The sequence below is a fragment of the Rhinopithecus roxellana genome, chromosome 15 (genome assembly GCF_007565055.1).
Source record: "Rhinopithecus roxellana isolate Shanxi Qingling chromosome 15, ASM756505v1, whole genome shotgun sequence".
In the NCBI taxonomy this organism is placed as follows: domain Eukaryota; kingdom Metazoa; phylum Chordata; class Mammalia; order Primates; family Cercopithecidae; genus Rhinopithecus; species Rhinopithecus roxellana.
In genome coordinates, this window is record NC_044563.1 from 93,683,893 (window position 1) to 93,705,622 (window position 21,730).

The 21,730-nt window shown below is 36.8% G+C and overlaps 1 protein-coding gene across 2 annotated transcripts in view; it reads left to right on the top strand.

Moving 5' to 3' along the window:
• The window catches only part of FAR1 (fatty acyl-CoA reductase 1), a 64,751-nt gene that overhangs the window by 13,580 nt on the left and 29,441 nt on the right, over positions 1–21,730 (top strand). The window contains exons 1-3 of one of the 2 annotated variants that reach the window (XM_030917775.1): positions 11,567–11,718; positions 12,946–13,141; positions 18,626–18,801. In XM_030917775.1, coding sequence (XP_030773635.1) covers positions 12,953–13,141; positions 18,626–18,801 — 365 coding nt within the window. In that variant the 5' untranslated portion in view covers positions 11,567–11,718; positions 12,946–12,952. Of the gene's footprint in view, positions 1–11,566; positions 11,719–12,945; positions 13,142–18,625; positions 18,802–21,730 lie in introns of those variants that run through there. The other variant, XM_010388388.2, reaches the window with a different exon arrangement.

A 21,730-nucleotide genomic window follows, 5' to 3' on the forward strand; every position in this document is an offset into this window, starting at 1 on the left:
TTCTAAGGATGGTTGCAACAATATTTCCCATTGCACATGTGTGAGCTTGTACAGACCCTAACTGTTCTCTCATTCTGAGATGGGATTTAAGTCCCTTGAATTTGTGCAGTCTTGTGAATCACTTGTAGCCAATAGAATGTGGCAAAAAATTACACTGTGTGACTTACAAGGCAAGGTCAGAAAAGGTGAGAGAGCTTTTGCCTAGCTCACAAGAGTACTGTTCTTTAAGCCATTAGCAGCTTTTGAAGCATCTGACTAGTCTGAGGTCCCCATGCTATAAGGAAGCCCAAACTATCTCATTGGGAAAATCAAAGAGGCTAAAGTCCGGAGCTAGAACCACTCAGCCAGAATTGCTTAGCTGAGCCCTTTCCAAATTGCTAACTCATAAAAATTGTGAAAGAAAATAAAAAATGGTGATTGTTTTAAAACACTGTTTTAGAGTGATTTTGTTACCTAGTGATAGGTAGCCAGAATACTACTGTCCATTCAATACTACTTTCCCATCCATACTTTTAAATTCTCTGCTTTTTTTTGTTGTTGTTGTTGTATGAAGTTTTTGAACAAAGTAGTGGGCAAGAGTTTCTCTGAGTTTGTGACAGGATTATATTCTGTGCTCTTGTTCACTTGTAGTCTTTTCTGCAAAATAATGCAGCCCAAGCCTCATCCCTGCATATCTTAATGGAATTTCCTTTTAGAAATACAGGTTTTAAAAAATATATACCTAGAAAAAGGCTATAGGTAATGTCATCCTTTTGCATTATGCCTCTGGCATATCTATATTTCTGAAGCCTGGCATTAATTTGTTGTTTTGTTTATGAAGATATTATTGTATCAAACAAGCATTTATTGCCCGTTTTACAGTGTTGTGCCAGTAACAATAGTAGTAGTGAAATCATAGACAATGAATATTTAGACTGTACTGCTTTCCCATTGATGTCTTTCTCATTTATACTTCATTTTTCTGAATGTTTGTGGAATATTGGAAATCATTGTTTAAAACAGAGGTTGGCAAACTATGGCCTGCAAACTGTCTTCCTGTTTTTTTAAAGTATTATTGGAACACAGCCACACCCATTTATTTATTTATCATCCATGGCTGCTTTTGTGGTACAGTGGCAGAGCCGAGAAGTTGTTGCTGAGATTGTATGGTTCACAAAGTAGAATACTTGTTAGTTGGCCCTTTACAGAAACCTTTGCCAGCTCCTGGTTTAGACTATTTCTTAGTTGATTATCCTTTTTACTTTTTTAGTTTTTTACTTTCGAGACAGGGTCTCACTCTGTCACCCAGACTGGAGTGCAGTGGCGCAATTAAGGCTAACTGTAGTCTCGACCTCCTGGGCTCAAGTGATCCTTCCACCTCCACCTCCCAAGTAGCTAGAATCACAGGTGTGTACCACTACGCCTGGCTTATTTTTGTATTATTTTTCAAGGTGCGGTTTTGCCTTGTTGCCAAGGCTGGTCTCAAACTCATGGGCTCAAGCAATCAGCCCACCTTGGCCTCCCACAGTGCTGGGATTATAGGCATGAGCCACTGCACCTGGCCAATTCCCCCTTTTAAAGGACATTTGAAGTTATTTTTTCTTTTACTTTTAAAGTCATGCAATCTAATGAATATTAAAAGATTATTTAACTTAACTTTCTATCTGCTGTTAGAATTTCTTTCAATACTCCTACCATGTGGTCTTCCAGCTGAAAGGGATAAGATAATGAGATAAGCAGAATTAGTTAAATAATTAATGACAGCCAGGAGCGGTGGTTCACGCCTGTAATCCCAGCACTTTGCAGCACTTTGGAAGGCTGAGGCAGGTGGATTTTTTGAGGTCAGGAGTTAGAGACCAGCCTGGCCAACATGGTGAAACCCCGTCTCTACTAAAAATACAAAAATTAGCCAGACGTGGTGGTGGGTGCCTGTAATCCCAGCTATTTGGGAGGTTGAGGCAGGAGAATTGTTTGAACCTGGGAGGCGGAGGTTTCAGTGAGCCGAGATCACGCCACTGCACTCCAGCCTGGGCGACAGAACAAGACTGTGTCCCCCCCCCAAAAAAAAAAGAATTAATGACAAAGCAGCCTTGGATATGGCTGTGTTAAACACAGGAATTGTACCTGATTAGGAGTTAAAAAAAAAAAAAAAAAGTGAAATATTAATATTTTGTTCTTTGTCCATTTGCTCACCCCACTGTCTCTCCATTGGTAAGTTTTTTGTTTTTTTAAACAATTTTTCATAGAGAAGGGGTCTAGCGATGTTGCCCAGGCTGGTCTCAAACTCCTGGCCTCAAGCAGTCCTCCTGCCTGGGCTCCCAAAGTGCTGGGATTACAGGCACGAACAGCTGTCCTCAGCTTCATTGGTGGGTTTTGATTTAGAAGAGCCAATTTTAATAGAAAAAACAGGTAAATGGGCCAGACTTCCAGGTATAGCTATAGGTGGTAGAAATTTTTAGGTAACTGGATTTAATGGTTAGATATTCAATTTGAGACTTTCTATTGCAGTACTTAGTTTCCCTAAATAAATGTGTAGCAGCTAAAATATGGAACTAAGAGGCCTTACAAACATACCTGTTGTTAGTTACTGGGTTTGTACAATAAATGATGATACAGAAAGATGCATACGAGCAGAGCCAGTCTAGACTTGACTGCAGTACTATATTGGGTATTGTACTATATTTGTATATTCTATGTACCTTATTGCTTTGTGAACATAGTGAACATTGTGAACGAGGTGAATCTCACAGGAGATAGAAGAAGGTACATCCAATCCCAAGATCAACATTATCTCGAGAGGGAGAATAATTTTTCACACTCCATTCAAGAAATCTATCCTGTTAGCGTCCTGTGAATTATTTGTTTCATACATAAGTAACCATCTAATGTTTTTAGTACATTTTCCATCTAATAAAGAAGTGAAATGAATTAAGTAATAAAGATTAGTAAAAGAAGGAAAATATAGGTTGAGCATCACATTAAAAATTTTTAGACTATTTCTGAAATCTTACAGATCAGACTAACAGCTGAAGGACCGTACTGAGAATCATTATCATAGAAGTAAAGGGAAGATGCATGAGGAAATGTAATTGTGTGCCCAGTGTTTTGTGTTTAACTTCACAAAAATGCTATGAGGTGGACTTGGGTGGATTGGGTGTTTTATCTGTATTTTAAAGATAAACTGCAGACCCAAACAGGTAAGCAAGCTCAATGGCAAGGTAAACAGGTGAGTTTAGATTCTAACCTAAACCTGCTAGACTCAGAGCCCCAAGGATTTCTGCTGTGTCTTGGCACCGGGTTATTTGAAAGGCTTGTTTCTATGAAGGGCCTATGTTATTTAGGAAGGAGCAGTTTATAAGCTGGGCCTCATTTCATTCAGTATTGAAAATGTTTTCACTAAATATTTAGTTTCCTAATAGCTCACTAGTCTGTGTGCTTTATTGCTTTGTGAACATGGTGACCATTTAAGTTTAAGGCACTTAAGTTCCAATGCATATTTTCAAACTGAAGTGATCCATAGGATTACTTTGGTATAGGTATTTGTAGAAACATGTTTGAATTTATTATTAGTCTTAAGCGAGACCCCAAAACTTCTTATCTTCTGCCTTACCTTACCTCTACTGCCCTGGGTGTTTTTTGTTTCTAATATTTCAATAAAAGATTCTCTCTAGGTAAGATTCTCTCTGTGGGTCAGGTAGGGTGGGGTTGGAAATAAATCTTTGATATGTGCATCTCACCTGAAAATGTTGTCTTTTCATTCAAATCGATAGTGTCAGTTAAATCCACCTAGAACATGGTCTTCTGAGTAATGTTCTAAGGTTGACAGTAGACCACTTGTCTTTTCTCCCTCTTACTGGCTACCTCTGGAAATGGCCCTCAGGGAAATCCTGGTAAAGTCTAATTGCCTTTAGATTTTAACTACCTGATTATTTATTTTTTTTTGGAATGCAAGGTCTCATATATTTATTATTGAACCCAGCCAACTGGTACCTTCATAGCACATACAGAGAGAAAAAAATATATTCCCAATAAGACCTGTCCAACTGTCCAGATAGTGGTGACATTTTCAGCTTGATATGGTAACATGGTCATGACCTTGACATAGCATAAGTATGTGTGCCATCTCATGTGCAATTCTTTATAGACCCAGTCTGGTTCTTCTACAGTATCTCCTTTTGGAGTTGTACCTGATTTTATTACCAGTTTTCATCTAAATCCACTGGGAATAGACCATTTTTTGCTTTTGTTTCTTGGCCAGGAAACGCTTAATCTGGAAACTTGTGAGAAGACATGGTGAGAAGCCGAGTCGAGCACACACAATGATGGTGGAGAAAGGAAGAGAGAGCCTGAATTTTTTTACAGTAAAATTTCTATACTGAGTTGCTTGTTTGGCCCATCAACTTCTAATTAAAACAATGATGTGGAGTTTTTAAGGATTCTCAGCAAAGTTTGTCTTATTTCATATGTTAAAGTTTTCTGTGGAGCAGATTCTTGTCTATTGTATTCAGTTAGGAAAAGCTGAGACCTTGTAGTGGAGACTGCTGCTGTTTCCTCCTGTCGTGAGTCATACAACTTTAGAACTGGGTAGGACCTTCCGGATCATCTATTCTAACCCCTTCACTTTCTCTGAACTTGTAGTGCTGTGCACTCAATTCTCATTCATGATGTGATGCCTCACCTTGCTGAAGGACAAGTAGAAACTTTATGTGCCTTCTCTAAAAGTGGGATTTAGTTAGAAGATTTGGTTCCAATTTCACCCTGCCCATATACATGTGCTGAGGGACCTTAGGCAAGAAAAGTTATTAAGGAGACTTCTGGAAAATAGTATCTGAAGGCATGAGAGAGAGACAGTTTGTGCTAAATAAATTTTTTGTTCCCTTCTCTTCACTATATATTTTTCTCATCACTGGTGAGTCTTCTTTCAAACTTCATTCTTATTCTACCTGGCTGGCCCATGGAATTTCCTCTCATTTCCTTTCCCCATACCCCACTTCTTATATATTTGTTCATACTTGTCTTACTGCTTAGCAAGTATCTGAAATAATCAGCTAACATTATGGTAAAAGTTTTAATTAATTTGAGTTGTTTTAAATTCTAATACAGAAAAAGGAATTCTCATTTCTTGGCACCAAAAAGCAGCCTTTTTTAAAAAAATGGTAATTTTTTGTGCTTTTTAAAAAATGACTAGTCAAGTGCAGTAGTGAGAAGGGAAAGAGTAGAACAAAGAGTTCTGTCTATAACTGTGAACAATCAATTGTGATAACTCACGATCTTCGGACCAGGTTTACACTTTTCTGATTATTAGAATACTCCAATCTCTCATTTTAATTGCATTATCTATTTTAAAAACTCTTTTAAAAAGTTGAAAATGAGAGGATCTTGTCTTTAATTACCCAAAATTTCTAAAACTAATGAAACAACATGATTAACCTTCCATTAATATTAGGGCATTTATTAAGAGAATACAATCATGTTACAAAAGTGCAGGTTTATACTGAGTGGGGTGTTACCTTAGAAGTTCTCTGTGATTCTCCATTTGTGATCATTTCAGGCTCTTTTGGTCCATGAGACCCGTGTGTTCTTTTGCCAATTAGGAAACAGGTTCAGATCTTAGGATCTCATAGCTGCTAAATGGCAGAGTTTGGACTTGACCTCCTAGCAAGTAAATATATCTTAAGTAGCTTTGTAATGTGTTTCTCTTAATGCACTTACAAATGCAAATATGTGATACATATATTTTTTTTTTTACAGCCACTAGGAAAACCTGCTTTGTAAGTAAGCCTAAGTGAATTCCTTGAAAATAATGGTGATATATGGTACTCAGCATTTTGCTGATCTTCAGAAGGAGATATGCTTCTTTAACTTGAGTCAAAAGATAAGATGTGTTTTGAACAAAATAGCTAGCTACAACTGCTAGGTAATATTTCCTAAAGCAGCCCAAAAACAGTGACAATAAATGTAAATCACCTTCCACAGTCCTGTCATCGCCTTCACCAAATGTGTGGGAATGCTAATGCTGAAGCTTTTCTCATATTGCAGTGGTGCAGCTACTTCTCAACAGATGATAGGCACTTGTAGATATCTTGCTGTGTAGTAGGAATCTGAACAGCATGCTCTGGAAGGATTGTCAGCATTCCTTTCATGGCTTTTGCTTTTCTAGTTGCTTCTGGCGACTCTGACAGAACTGTGGAAGTTAGGACAAGTCCGAACTTCCCTGAAAAGAACTCTCATTTTTATTCGCTTTGCCAGTAAGTTTGTAGGGTAAAGTGTATTGGTTGGATGGGGAAGCCAAGAGTACATTTCTTTTCAAATTAGTGCGGCTTTCCTTTGAGCCAGAGGCAGAGTTTAAAAATATTTAGTGCTTGTAAAGTTTTTGGTGGCATTATGCTAAGTTGTGGGAATTGTTTTTTTTTTTTTTTTCCCTAGGAGGAAAACTGTAAGTCATTATAGTAGTATAAAATCATTTGTTAATAGCTTTGAAAGAAGCCACTTCATTCTACAACTCTCTTAGCAAGCAATCTTTATTCTGTTAGGCTTGAGGAGAATTAAGTTTGGTAAAAATTTTCTGCTATTTGGTGGTGAGAGATTAGCTGTTTAGGTTTTGGTAGGGCAGATGTCTTGATAACTGAAGGAACTACATCATTTTGGTTTTTTTTTAGGGTTGGACTAATCACATATTCAGGCTCTAAATTCTCAATTGTTAGAGGGAAAACTGCTTAATATCTTTCCCTGTCTTAGATGCATATGTACACCTATGGAAAACTTTCTGGTGCCTGGTCCTTAAAAAATATTTGTTGAATACATTTTTATGTAAGAAAAACAAAAAGCTCAAACAATTAGCTGTTCTAGGTATGTTCTCAGTATACTATTTAATATATATTGAGTATGTAATTGTCATTAATACCTACTTGTTAGGAAGTATATTGATGCAGAATTATTCTTCATATCTCCCGTATGAGATTATTGACATCAAACTGTTTTATTTATTTATTTATTTTTTTTAAAGAGATGGAGTCTTCTGTGTTGCCCAGGCTGACCTTGAACTCCTGGGCTCAAGTAATCCCTCTGCCTCAGCCTTCAGAGTAGCTGGGACTATTCATCTGAACTTCAATCCTCTATAGTTTTAATTAGGCTTTTTGTCATTGAAATCTTGAAATAGTCTCAAACCTGAAGTAGATTATAATGAAGGTAACCATATAATTTATTGTGCAAACTGAGACACTTCTGAGAAATTAATCAAAATTAGGCAGGAGCAGCATGTATAAACCAGGCTTGTTCCAGGCAAACTAGGACATGTGGTCACCCTGTTTGTTTTTATTTTTCAAAGTAAATGTTTTATCGAAATATAATAAATTCAGCAAGTCCATATTTTCTAAGTGAACAGCTTGATGAATTTTTAAAAAATGAGCCTACCAGATCAAGACATAGAACATCACCAGTATCCCAGAAGTCTCCTTCATGTTATCTTCTAGTCACTCCATCTTCTTCCCTGCAAGACCTTTGGCCATAGATAAGTTTTGCCTAGTTTGAACTTTATACAAATGGCATCATATAGTAGTATACACTTTTTTACCTGGCCTTACTGGCTCAATGCTCCCTTTGTGAGATCCCTCCACATTGTGTTTTAGCAATCGTACCTTCATTTTTATTCTTCTTAAATATTTCATCATATGCATATACCACACTGTGTATGTTATACTGTTGATGAACACTTTGGTTTTGTTTTGGGCCAACAGAAATGGTGCTGTTATAACCATACTTGCTTGTTCTTTTGATGAACATGTGTACTCATTTCCATTGGGTGTATAATTAAGAGTGGAATTGCTAGGTCATATGATATGTGAATGTTCAGCTTTAGCAGGTAGTACCTACCACCTTTCCTAAGTATTATATCAACCAGTACTTCCTCCAGCAGTAAGATGAGAGTTCCAGTTATTCTGCACCCTTATTCTGAGGGTCAGTGAAGTGGGATCACATAGGGGTTTTAACTCAATAACTAATAAGTTGAGCCCCTTTTCGTGTGCTAATTGGTCATTTCGATGCTTTTTTTTTTTTTTTTTTTTTTTTTGAGACAGAGTCTTGCTCTGTCGGCCAGGCAGGAGTGCAGTGGCACGATCTTGGCTCACTGCAACCTCTGTCTCCCGGGCTCAAGCAATTCTCCTGCCTCAGCCTCCCAAGTAGCTGGGATTAAAGGCATGTGCCACCATGCCCAGCTAATTTTTGTATTTTTAGTAGAGAGGGAGTTTCACCATGTTGGCCAGGCTGGTCTCTGAACTCCTGACTGGCGACCTCCCAAAGTACTGGGATTACAGGTGTGAGCCACTGCTCCTGGCCCGATCCTCTTTTGTAATGCCCATTTGTATACTCTTCCTTGTTTGTTCAAACCTTGCCCATTTTTCTATTGGTTTATCTCTTATTGATTTGGAATTTACATATTTATGTATGTGGATATTAATGTTTTCATTATATATAGATTACAAATATCTTTTACTCTGGTTTGCCTTTTCTCTTTATTGTTAATGTCTTGGTATAAATGTAATTTTAGTTTTGTACAGTTTAGCAATATTTTCCTTTTTATGTTCTATTTAAGAAATGACTACATGAAAGTCATGGAAATGGTCCTCTGTAATCTTGTAGAAACATAATTGTTTTACCTTTCACATTTAGATCTCCAGTTCATCTGAATTTCTGTGTATAGTGTGAGACAGAGGTCAAAATTTCATTTTTTCTATATGGATAATTGACTCTGCACCATTCTCTTCTTGTCCCAATACCACATTTCTGTAGCTTTATAATACATCTCAATATGTGGTAATGTAAGTTCTCCATCTTTGTTCTTTATTTGTCTTGGCTAATCTTGGCCCTTTTTATTTCCATAAACATTTTAAAATCTCAGTTTCCATATTAAAAAAACAGCATAGATTTTGATTGGGATTATATTGACTCTAAGGATGGTAAATTGACATCTTCAGTCTTCCAATCTAGGAATATAGTATATGTCTCCGCTTATTTAGGTACTGTTTAATTTCTGTCAGTATTTAGTAGGTTTTAGAATAGAGGTCTTATATATCTTTTCTATCCCTTTCCAATTCTTGATGGTTTTTTAAAAAATAATTTATTGAGATGAGATTCATATAATATAAAATAACCATTTGTCTCCATCTGTTTTGTGCTGCTGTAACAAAATATCTTAGACTGGGTAATCTATAAAGAACAGAAATTTATTTCTCACCATTCTGGTGGCTGGGAAGGTCAAGATCAAAATGTACCAGTTGTTATGGTTATCTGGTGAGAGCTGCTGCCTGCTTCTAAGATGGCACGTTGTTGTTGAACCCTCCAGGGGGAAGGAACGTTGTATCCTCACCTGGCAGAAGGCAGAAAGAAAAGCAAGAGAGCAAACTACCCCAGTGTTGAGTGAAGCCACTTTTATGAGGCCCTTAATCCCATTGATGAGGAAGGAGCCCTCCTGCCCTTACCACCTCTTAACCCTCCTCTTAATAGTATCACATTGGCAAAAACTGAATTTTGGAGGGGACACATTCAAATCATAGCACCATTAAAGTGAGCAGTTCTGTGGCATTTAGTACATTCATTGTTGTGCAACTGCCACCTCTATCTAATTCCAAAACATTTCATCATTTGAAAGTAAAAATCCTTTAGCAGTTTCTCTATACTCTCTATTCCCATATGCCACAGGCATAGGCAACTACCAGTTTGCATTCTGTCTCTGTAGATTTATCTGTTTTGGACATTTCATATGAAAGGAATCATACAATATGTGACCTTTGGTGTCCAACTTCTTTCACTTGATATGTTTTTGAGGTTCATCCATACTGTAGTAAGTATCAGAACTTTGTTCTTTTTTATGGCTCAGTAGTATTCTGTTGTATGTGTATACCACAACTTGTTTATTCATTTGCTGATTGACATGTGGGTTATTTGTGCCATCTGTCTATTGTGAGCAATGCTGCTATAGATTGAGTGTTCCTAATCCAAAAAAACTGAAATTCAGAATACTCCGAAATTCAAAACATTTGGCTGGGTGCAGTGGCTCATGCCAGTAATCCTAGCACTTTGGGAGGCCAAAGTGGGTGGATCACTTGAGGTCAGGAGTTCAAGATCAGCCTGGCCAACATGGAGAAACCCCATCTCTACTAAAAATACAAAAATTAGCTGGACATGGTGGCGGGCACCTGTAGTCACAGCTACTCGGAGGCTGAGGCGGGAGACTCACTTGAACCCAGGAGGTGGAGGTTGCAGTGACCTGAGATCGCGTCACTGCACTCTAGCCTGGGCGAGAAAGTGAGACTCTTTCTCCAAAAAGAAAAACTTTTAAGCACCAACATGATGCTCAAAGGAAATGCTTCCAGATTTCAGATGTTCAGATGTTCAGATGTTCAGATACTGGGGATGTTCAACCAGTAAGCATAATGCAAATATTCCAAATTTGAAAAAATCTGAACTGTGAAATATTTCTGGTCCAAAGCATTTCGGATAGGGGATAATTAACCTTACAAACCTGTGTCAACTTGTTTGAGTACTGTTTTCAATTTTTTGGTATGTTTACCTAGGAGTGGAATTGCTGGATCATACTATAATTCTGTTTAACTTTTTAAGGAACTGCCAAACGTTTTTCCACAGGAGCTGAGCCATTTTACAGTCCCACCAACAGTGTATGATTGTTCTAATTTTTGTACGTCTTCACCAACACTTACTTTTTTCTGTAATTTTGGTGTTTTGTAGTGTTTTAAGTGGTATAATTTTGAGTTTAAAATTTTTCACTATTTGTTGTTGGTATATAGAAATACATTTTTTCTCCATATAAACCTTGTAATTTGGTGACCTTCTTAAATTCACTTGGGGGCTATTAATTTTAATAGTCTATTTATTTATTGGATTTTGTACTTACACCTGAATTTCCAATTTCTAAGTGCTTTCATATTATTTGTTTCCTTTTTTAGTAATTATGGATGCAGCAGTCTTGTGAACAACTTGGAGAATATAGGAATTTAAATTTTCTTAACATTTTTCCTTACCTTAGTTTCCTTTGTAGTTCTATTGCTTTTCATTTTGGTCTTTCTTTATTTTGTAGGTATTTTTTTTTTTAAATATCTGGTGATCTGTGGTTATCTATTCGTATTTATAATGGAATAGGGTGGTTGGTTTTGGTAGCTGATACTGGCTTCCTCTAGTTTTTTGAGGTCTATTTTCTCAAAAGAGCTTTTCCACAGATGGTATGGTTGAGAGCTCTGCATAAGTTTCCTTTTAGGTGGGGGTATCCAAGCTTTTGGCTTCCCTGGGCCACGTTTTAAGAAGAAGAATTGTCTTGGGCCACACATAAAATACACTGACACTCATGACAGCTGATGAGCTAAAACAAGCAAACAAACAAACAAACAGAAAATCACAAAAAAAACTAATGATGTTTTAAGAAAGTTTATGAATTTGTGTTGGGGTGCATTCAAAGCCATCCTGGGCCACGGATTGTACAAGCTTGCATTAAGGCCAGCAGCAGAGGCTGAGGACCTAAAATGTATTCTGAGTGCTGTAAATGCTTTTTTCTTTTGGTAGTTTTTGTTAGCTCTCTCCTGATCCACTGCCTTCCCCACCTTCAATTGTGGAGGTTTGAAGCAACCATCAGGATCAGTTCCACTTCTGTTTTGTCGCTAGTACCCATGCTGGATGCTCTTCTCAATCAGATCTAGATACTAAGCCCGGGAGCCAAAGTTTATGCAGAAAGTAAGACTGTCATGAGTAACTCTGCTATTCTGTGAAGTCTTTTAATTACCTTGATTTCCTTATGCTTTAGTCCAGCTTCTGGATCCTGACCTTGGTGTTTTCTCCCAGGTTCCATTTAGGGGACTGGTAAAAAGAGCTCTTGCCTCATTATAGTCCTTTCCTGTGCTTGTTTTGCTTGGGTTGCTGTTTATTTTGGTATGGCTATTCTACCAATTCAGTCTTATCTATTTCTTCTAGAAATTCTTCTATTTCTTTTCTTTCTTCCTTTTTGTTTGGCTTGGCTTAATGGAGCTATTTTTTCCAGGTTGTTAATGGGAATATATATATATTTTAATTATGAAAAATTTGGACATAAATCACATGTATCTACTCCCCAGCTTAAATAAAACATAAATACAATTCAAACTCCTTATTCTGTCTCTGGTTGTATTGCACTCCCTCTCATGCATCTACTAATATTTTTCCATCTGTATGCATTTCTAAACAATACAGAGCATTGTTTTGAATGTGTTAGAGCTTTTTGTAGTGACATAATGCATGAATTCTTCACCTTGTTTTTGTTTTTCCTTTCATTATGGTTGTTTGTTTTCTTAATATATCTTTTCTGCTGTTGCAGTGGAATTTGGGTAGGGAAGATAAGTCAGCTCATATATTTCTTACTCTAACTTTTTAAAAAGGGAGATTTAAGCACTTTTTGGATATACTGTCACTAAGAGACACGTGGTAGAAAGGGCTTGGTGTTACCTCTTCTTGTTTCAGTTGGTGTTGATAGGCGAATATGACACCTCCAGTGTTACACAAGCTAGGTAATTGAGTCTTGCTGCTGACCTGTATTTGGTGTTATAAATCCCTTTGGAGTCAGAGAAACACCATTCATTTGTGTTTAGGGTGTAACTGAGATTGAATGAAGATTTGGGTTCTTACTGCTGGAAGGAATTTTTACACATCCTTTAGTACAAATTGTACCAAAGAAACTCAGGTCCAGAGAAGGTGAGTGACTTGTCTGAGGTAATCCAAAGGTAAAACACAGGGTTAAAATAAGCTATAGTTCTCATTCTTCTTTCCACTTTACTATATTGAACTAGAGGTTAGAGTCCTCTCTTGTTAATGTTCTATTTTGACTTTTGCCTGCTTTTAAAAATACTTATTTGAATACCAAGAGATTTTTAGTATGTAAAAATGATGGTGAATCCTTAAACTAATGCTTATTTGCCATGTTTTTCTTAGGATCAAAATGGTTTCAATCCCAGAGTACTATGAAGGCAAGAATGTCCTCCTCACGGGAGCTACCGGTTTTCTAGGGAAGGTGCTTCTGGAAAAGTTGCTGAGGTCTTGTCCTAAGGTGAATTCAGTATATGTTTTGGTAAGGCAGAAAGCTGGACAGACACCACAAGAGCGAGTGGAAGAAGTCCTTAGTGGCAAGGTAAGTATGGAAAATGAGCACTTGGAACGGAGAAAAAAGTGTGTGCTTGTGTGTGTAATTATTGTAACTGTCAGTAGCTTAGTATATTTCTTCCGTATTCTGAAAAAATTGGTAAAAAAAAATTTAGTAAGTTCCTACAGGATGGCAAAAAACTGGATATGACTTGTGAATCACAAGGAGAAGAAAGTTTTCCTCTGTGACTGGCAAAATTGTATAACAAGCTCTAAATTACCTTTATGGTAGGTATTTAAAGTATGTTTTTAGAACATTTGAGGCAGGTTGTTTGTAACTACTAAGTAATTTAAATAGTCTTTTGATAATAATAGTAATTAGGTGGTGAGACTACCTACTATTCTGTGAGACACTGTGCTTTGATAAAATTTATAAACACCACTTACTCCCCCACAACAGTATTAGGAGGTAGAGAAGTCACATATTCCCATTTGATGGATGACGGAGGGGCCATATAGAATATAAGAATATGTCAAACATTTTGAGCCTTGGGAAAAATATTGTAAGAAAAAATGGAAATGAGCTGGAGTAAAATTACTTCACTATCATAAGTTTGTGAATTCTCTCAAAATGAATGAATTTATCTGGCATTTACTAATAATAAGTTGAATCGGAAAGCTATAAGCCCAATTTTGGTACACATAAGGAATCTGACTGCAGGCATATCTCAAAAAGGTATTTCAAGTAGAACATTTCTTTTATAATTACAATAACAGTCATTTGAATATCTACATTCTTATAGGCCTCTTAAAAAATCCTGAAACTGTAGCAACCTCTTCATAGCAACCAACTAGAGTTTTGACTTTGAATGAACTTCATATACCTTTATGATAGTTCTTTGGAATTAATTGTCATATCCCATTAGCATTTGTTTGACACCATGCAACAGATATTCCTCATTATGTTGGTTTTATTTTTTAATGATGGGATGTAAGATTCTTTCTTAGAAGTTTAAAATTTATTATTATACTTTTAAATTATTCAAATTAGTCGACATTAGTCTCCCTTAATCATTTTTTTTCTCTGATTCTTTGCTGAACCCTCCTGGAATCCTTTGCTTCCCGTAAAACCTACAAGGAAGGAGTCATCAATGGGGCTATAAAACCACAAGACTTGTTCTAAGTAAAATGTCTACGTGTGTGTTTGGTTGCTGTCTCTGCCCTTTGCCCTTTGTTTACTCATCTTGGCATTTTTATTATGAACCTCTTGTAATTGGTATGTTTTAATTTTTCTCCTAATATTCCTCTCCCCCCTGTGAGGGGTTATTTGTTCTGACTCACTTTTTATTTTTTAGATGATATTTATTGTGCCTGTTTAGTCCTGGGTGTTTGACTTGTTGCAGGGGGTTGAATTCAGGGATAAGTAAGATATGTTCCTGGCCTTTTAGACAGTTTTTAAGAGGGAGGAGGGAAGGAAGAGGAAGTGATAGTCGTGTCAGGAGGAGACAGGAACAGATATTTAAGTTGATGTGCTGGCCAGAATTGAGGGTCTGAGTAAAACATGAAGAAGACTTGGGCATCTTCTTCAGGGTCTTCAGAGCAGTGCTTCTAAAATTTCTTCCACACTAAGCCTAAGAAAAGAGTATTTTCTACTTAGCGCCTGAGGTTTCATTGAACTTCAGTGGTTTAACCTGAACATACAGCTGTTATTTTCAATATAAAAAAAAGTTTTTTCCCCAAATATTTGACTAAACTTGATACTTTATGAAATTATGTAATTTTATCTTATGCCTTCACTTACCTCCTGGCATATCCTACCACTTAATCCTAAAGCCATGTATTCTCCATTATGTATGGCATTGCTGGTGAGTCCATAAAAATGAGCCTTTTTTATGTCAGATAGCAGTGAGTGTGCACTTAAAGTTAGTAGGAAATTTTAGGTATGGTCTACCTGATTTGAAATAGGAATAAAGAACATAATTCCAAGAGCACATACCACCATATGGGACATTGACTTATAGTAGGGTTTCTCAGCTTCAGTACCATTGACATTTTGGGCTGGGTAGTTCTTTATTCTGGAGGCCTGTTCTATGCATTATAGGGTTATCAGCAGCATTCCTGGCCTCACTCCCTCTTGTGACAACCAAAATGTTTTTAGACATCCCCAAATGTCTGTTGGGGACCAAAATCACCCCTGGTTGAGAACCACTGACTTATGGGAATATCTCAGGTAACAGAAACTCCATTGGGTGATGAAGATTGAATTAAAATAATTGATCACGGCTGGTCACAGTGGCTCATGCCTATAATCCCAGCACTTCGAGAGGCCAAGGCTGGTGGATCACTTGAGGCCAGGAGTTCGAGACCAGCCTGGCCAATATGGAGAAACCCCATCTCTACTGAAAAATACAAAAATTAGCTGGGCAAGGTGGTGCATGCCTGTGGTCCCAGCTACTCGGGAGGCTAAGGTGGGAGGATCGCTGGAACCTGGGGGGGGGGGGAGGGTTGCAGTGATCTGAGATTGCGCCACTGCACTCCAACATGGATGATGAGTGAGACCCTGTCTCAAAAAAATAAAAACTAAAATGAAGTAGTTGATCATGAAGTAAATTCAGGAAAGAGAATCAAGGTTATTAAAAAGGCATTCATAAACTTAGTAAAGTAGGAACTAATTGGGTACTAGTGGGTTGAAAGCACCAGAAAAGATGGTATTGAGTAAAGAGATGTTGGCTAAAGAAGGGAAGAATATCACATTTAAGATCTAGCAAATTTAAGAGCAGCATGATCATGTCCTCGTGGTAGTGGTATAGATAGCTGATATTAAAGGGAATTAAAGGTCATCAGCAATCAGGAGAATGAAGAAATATGACTTCAGGGTGTTAAAAAGTACTTTTTAAGTCATTCCTTAGGTTACTTTTCCTCTGCTTGCCCCATAAGGATTAATATTCTTCAAGTTTCAGGCTTAGGCCTTGATACCTTACTAGGTCCAGTGAGATGGTTACTCTGCCTCCCTCTGTTTTATGTGAGATGAATGGATGTTCTTTAAATTAGATTTGGATTTAGTTTCATGTAGTTAGGATCGTGGGTAGTTACTATTGCTGCTACCTGGATAAACTCTTTCCTGTTCCCCGGGCTTCAGTTACCACCTGTATGTGGTTAATAAAATCTATATTGATAGTCTAGCTTTCTCCCTGAACTTAGACCCACAAAGCCAGTCACCTCTACTAGACCTGTCTTCTGGGGTGTCATGTAGGCACTTTACACTCGACAGTTACAAGACTGAATTTGTATCTCCAAAACAGTGCTTCTTTCTCTCCCTGTGTTCCTCAGTCTACTTAATTTATTCACTTAACAAATGTTTAAAGTATTTATCTTGCCAGGCAAGATCTGCTCTCTTGGACTTGTATGCTGAGCAAAATAGATATGGACCCTACCCTAATGAAGTTTGCATTCCTTATCTCTCAAATCCACTCATTGGCCAAAATCCTGAATGTTCCATCCTGAATCTCTCATTGCCATTATTTTGATTCAGACCAGTAAATATCTTGATATGGGTAACCACAAGAGTGTCCTAAAACTCATTACTGCCAAAGGATTTTTAAAAAATTATGAACATGCTTGTATCACCTCTCTGCTTAAAATCTGTCAATAGTGGCCAGGCGTGGTGGCTCACCCCTGTAATCCCAGCACTTTGGGAGGCCGAGGCGGGGGGATCACGAGGTCAGGAGATCGATACCATCCTGTCTAACATGGTGAAACCCAGTCTGTACTAAAAATAAATAAAAGTTAGCTGAGTGTGGTGGCAAGTGCCTGTAGTCCCAGCTCCTCAGGAGGCTGAGGCAGAAGAATAGTGTGAACCTGGAAGGTGGAGCTTGCAGTGAGCCGAGATTGCACCACTGCACTGGGCAACAGAGCAAGACTCCCATCTCAAAAAAAAAAATCTATCAATAGCTCACCATTACTCCCAAATAAAATTCATCTTTTTAACGTGGCTTAAAAGACACAGTTATCTGGCCTTTCTTATCTCCATACAACTCTATGTATGCCGCTTTTTCCTGCATACTCTATGTTCCAGGTTGACTGAATTATTTTTAATTTCCCAAGCATGTTAATGCCTTCTGATTTCTAAGGGGGTTATACATACTACTTCCTCTGCCTGGAAACACTATTATTCTACTTTGCAATTTCAGGGCCTTCCTCCCTCACTTTTGTCCCTAACTCACACACATACCACACACACACATATTCTGTTAAATGTCATTTTCTCTGAGAAGCCAGCTTGTGTGTGTTCCTTCAAAGCTGGGTTGGTTGTTTCTCCTATGCTTATCTGTTATTAATTAGAACACTATATTTTAATTATACATTTACTTGGACCAAAGGCCATTTCGTTGTGTCTTAGAATCTAGAAGGTTCCTGCCTGGCTCATATGAAATAGTAAGTTTTTATTAATATAAGAATAGCCGGGCGCGGTGGCTCACGCCTGTAATCCCAGCTCTCAGGGAGGCAGAGGCGGGAGGATAGCTTGAGCCCAGGAGTTCGAGACCTGCCTGGGTAATACAGCGAGACCCCGTTCTCCACAAAAAGGAAAAAAAAAAAAAAAAGAACACATTAATATTCAAGTCATATGCTAGCAGTGGAAGTAGCAGTAGAAGCTATCAGTAGGAGCGGGAAGACTGTTATATACTAAAGTCATCCAGGAAGGTAAAAGTGAGCACTGACATGTTATTTTTCTTTCTCCTTAAGTTAAGACTCCCATTAAACTGCAAGTATGAACTTCAAATGTGTTAGAGCAGTGACCTGGAGGTAGCATCAGTGTTCCTCTGTCAAATCTGGGATAAAAAGTTTAACTTGACTCACAATTGAATATGCCTTTAAACTGTAATCATTTTGTGATCTGATTGTCTAGCAAAATTTATTCCTTTGGGTACACTTAAAGAATGTTGAATTTGCACCTTAAATCCTGTATATGTAATACTTCCAAAGTTTGTTCAGTTTCTAGTTTGCATTTGCTTACCAACTTTTTCCTTTAACATGTTGACTTTGTTTTCCTTTTTAAAAATTTGTTCTAAAATTTTAGGTAGAATGTAAATCATGTTTTTCTCTAATCTACCAAAAGGGAATAAAATAAAAATGAAGTGAAGTGAAAAATTAACATCTAGATTTTAGAAATCTGAATGATCATTTTAAACATTGTCCTGATGTCTGTATTGCTGAAGTCTGTTCTGAGGGGTGATACAATCTAATCAGCCAAGGCATGGACAGTTGAAATTCAACTCTGAACTACCAGCTTTATGTACTTAGCAAACTCCTTAACCTCTCTGAGTCTCAGATTCCTTATCTGCAAAATGGGGATGATTGTGTAGGACTCATAGGGTGTTTTCTATACAGAATAATAGCAATTAAGAATAGCAACTTTAGGAATTGCATAGTTTAAGTTTCTAAAAAAATAGTCATCCTTGGTGGGAAAAAATGGTGATAACGAGTGTTAGAAAGTGGAAAAATACTGCCCTAAAATATTTTTCCCCTTTGATAGCTCTTTGACAGATTGAGAGATGAAAATCCAGATTTTAGAGAGAAAATTATAGCAATCAACAGCGAACTCACCCAACCTAAACTGTCTCTTAGTGAAGAAGATAAAGAGGTGATCATAGATTCTACAAATATTATATTCCACTGTGCAGCTACAGTAAGGTTTAATGAAAATTTAAGGTAAGTACAGGTAATTATATGATATTTGAACTTCAGTATAGTTATTTAAAAATCTCATTTTAATTCTGCTTTTTAGTCAAGTTGTTTTGAATGTGATTTGAAACTATTTGCCATATGTTAACGGTGGCTTTCAGTGTCCTACCAAGTGTTAAAAGAATTTTCTTCGTCGTCTTCTCAGTTTAAAAACGTTGGATAACTAATACATGTTTATTGGAAGAAGTTGCCATGAATTTAAACATGCAACAGGGAAGAGGCAAAAAATGGAGTAGAAGAAAACTTAGTCTTAACAACTAATAGTGTTTATCTTCTCTTTCTTCAGAAGCCTAAACCCCAGCAGCTTTATTCTTCTAATTCACATCCTATCCTTGTGAAAATAAAATTAGGCTCAGGTTTTACAGGATAAGGTAAAATTGCTTATAAATTTAAATCACACACTTAAAAATTAAAATAAAAAAGTTTTTTCAAACTTTTGTGGCAGTGCTAGGGGCGAGGTATGTTGGACATAAATTTAATTTAAAAAATAATTTAGACATCTTTCACGATGCCTGTTGCAAGAAAAAGACTCTAAATGTCCACTATTCCTAAAAAATGTAATGAGTATGCATTTCAAATAATGGTTCTGAATTCAGAGCATTCTTTTTGACAGTGTGGCTAAAAGCACAGTTTTTATAATGTCAATCTAATTGTATAGTCTCATGCCAATTAAAATGGTATAGACTTGGTATAGGTTTCAAAGCTACTTGAAATGTAAAACGTTCTCTTTAAAATGTTTTAAAGATAAATAACTAAAAGGAGGATATTGAATGCTCTAACAAAGAAATGATAAGTGTTTGAGATAATAGATGTGCCAGTCACCCTGATCTAATTACTATATATTGTATGCATCAAAACACCGCTATGTATCTTATCAATATGTACAGTTATGTCAATTTTAAAAATAAGATACATTTTTAGAAGTGTAAAAATTGAGTTCTGAGGCTGAGGTGGGAGGATCGCTTGAAGCCAGCCTTGGCAACATAATGAGACCCTGTCTCTACAAACAAAATAATTAGGAATAAAAAAAATTAAAAATTAAGTTCTAATTACAAAAGGTTTGATATTATTCCCCATATTGTCTTTATCTAATATGGAAGTATAAACATCAGTCAACATTATATAAGGTGACAGTTCAGTGCCAAAGCATTACAGTATGTTTTGCCTGTATTCCAGGTGAGGGCACTGTAATAGTCCCTTAGATCTCTGCAGTAGTCCTTTGTGGGTTTTCAAGGTATTTTCTCATTAATTATTTTATTCCATGGTCACCTTACCTACTATAATATTATAGGCAAATTCATTGTAAGCTTGAGGAAGCTGAGGCAGCATTGTAATGGAAGGGCTATGAGCTTTGGAATTACATACATTAGTTCTAATCTTGACCATATCATTTATTTACTGGTGAGTTTGTGTAAGTTATTAACCTCCTTAAGCCTCAGCTTCCTGATTTATAAAATTGAAGTAACATTTCTCAAAAGATTATTTTTTTTTCCTTCAGGAAATTTAAGTGATGTCTGTTTGCCTGTCCATGGCAGGAAATCTGAATGTGTAGCAGTTACTTTATTTTTTAGCTCTTTCTGTGCAGCCGACAGGTAAAATATTGTGCAGCCATTATGTGTTAATGATTCAAAGGTGACAAAAGAATGTTATTAGGACTATAATATGATCTTATTTTCATAAAATACATGTGTAGATGTATTTATGTACATGTCTTTCTATATTTGCTGATAATACATTTATCTTTGAATGTTGCAGTTACAGGTAGGTTTTTAGTCTTACCTGCATATTATTTTTTCTACTATGAACATATATTAATCTTCAAATAAAGCTGTATGCAAATGACTTTTAAAAATTATTTTTAAAAGTAACACCTATAAGAAATCTTAAAGGGACTGATACCCTCATCAACTAACAAAACTCCTTATTTTTTACATTTAAAATTTTCCTTGTGTGTATATATTTTTGCATATAGGTCTATTTGTTTTTAACTAGCATTTCCAAGATTGAGAATGTGATCTCTAATTTTCAGTGCTTTATCTTTTCCTAAAATTCATTAGTGTGAAGTGGTCAGTATAATAGATTTTTTGCCCCCATAGTTTTGGCTTTTATTATTTCCTTCATAGACAAAGAGTTCACACAGCTTTATGAAGCTTAGCATGTTTTCATGAAAAGCATATGTAGATATTGGCTAATGGTGGTATAGTCCTCATTGACTTAACGGGGGAAGTTATATGCTTTGAAAAGTGAACAGAAAACATTGATTAGGGTAAAACTCATAAAGGGAAGCTTTACAAGTAGGATCAAAGTACAGCACTTTCAGGGAACTTTCTCTCTTTCTGTCCCCCTAGGGTAAGCAAGGCTACCATTAATGAAAAGGACACCTTCTCATTATTATTGTCTTATTTTACTAGAGATGCCATAGCAGAAGGCATCTTACATATTACATTGTTCTTCTCTTCCTTTGTCAAGGCATATATGTTCATTGATCTAGCCCTTGTCATTACATTGAAATTATTTCTGGGAAGCAATTTTAATGTATGTTGACATCCAAGTGGTAATAGGATGTTAGGTTTGGGTCAGACACGCTTTAATACTCCCGGTAGGCGTATAACAACTTCGTATGAAAGAATTACTGTTTGTTTTTGTTTTTGTTTTTGTTTGAGATAGGGTCTCACCTTTATTGCCTAGGCTGAGAGTGCAATGACAAGATCACGGCTCACTGCAGCCTCGACCTCCTGGGCTCAAGTGATCCTCCCACCTCAGCCTCCCTCATAACGGTTACTACAGGAATATGCCAACATGCCTGGCTAATTTTTGTATTTTTTGTAAAGACAGGGTTTCACTAACAGTTACTCTTCATAACTACTTGTTAAGTTAACCCACAAATAAAAAATGG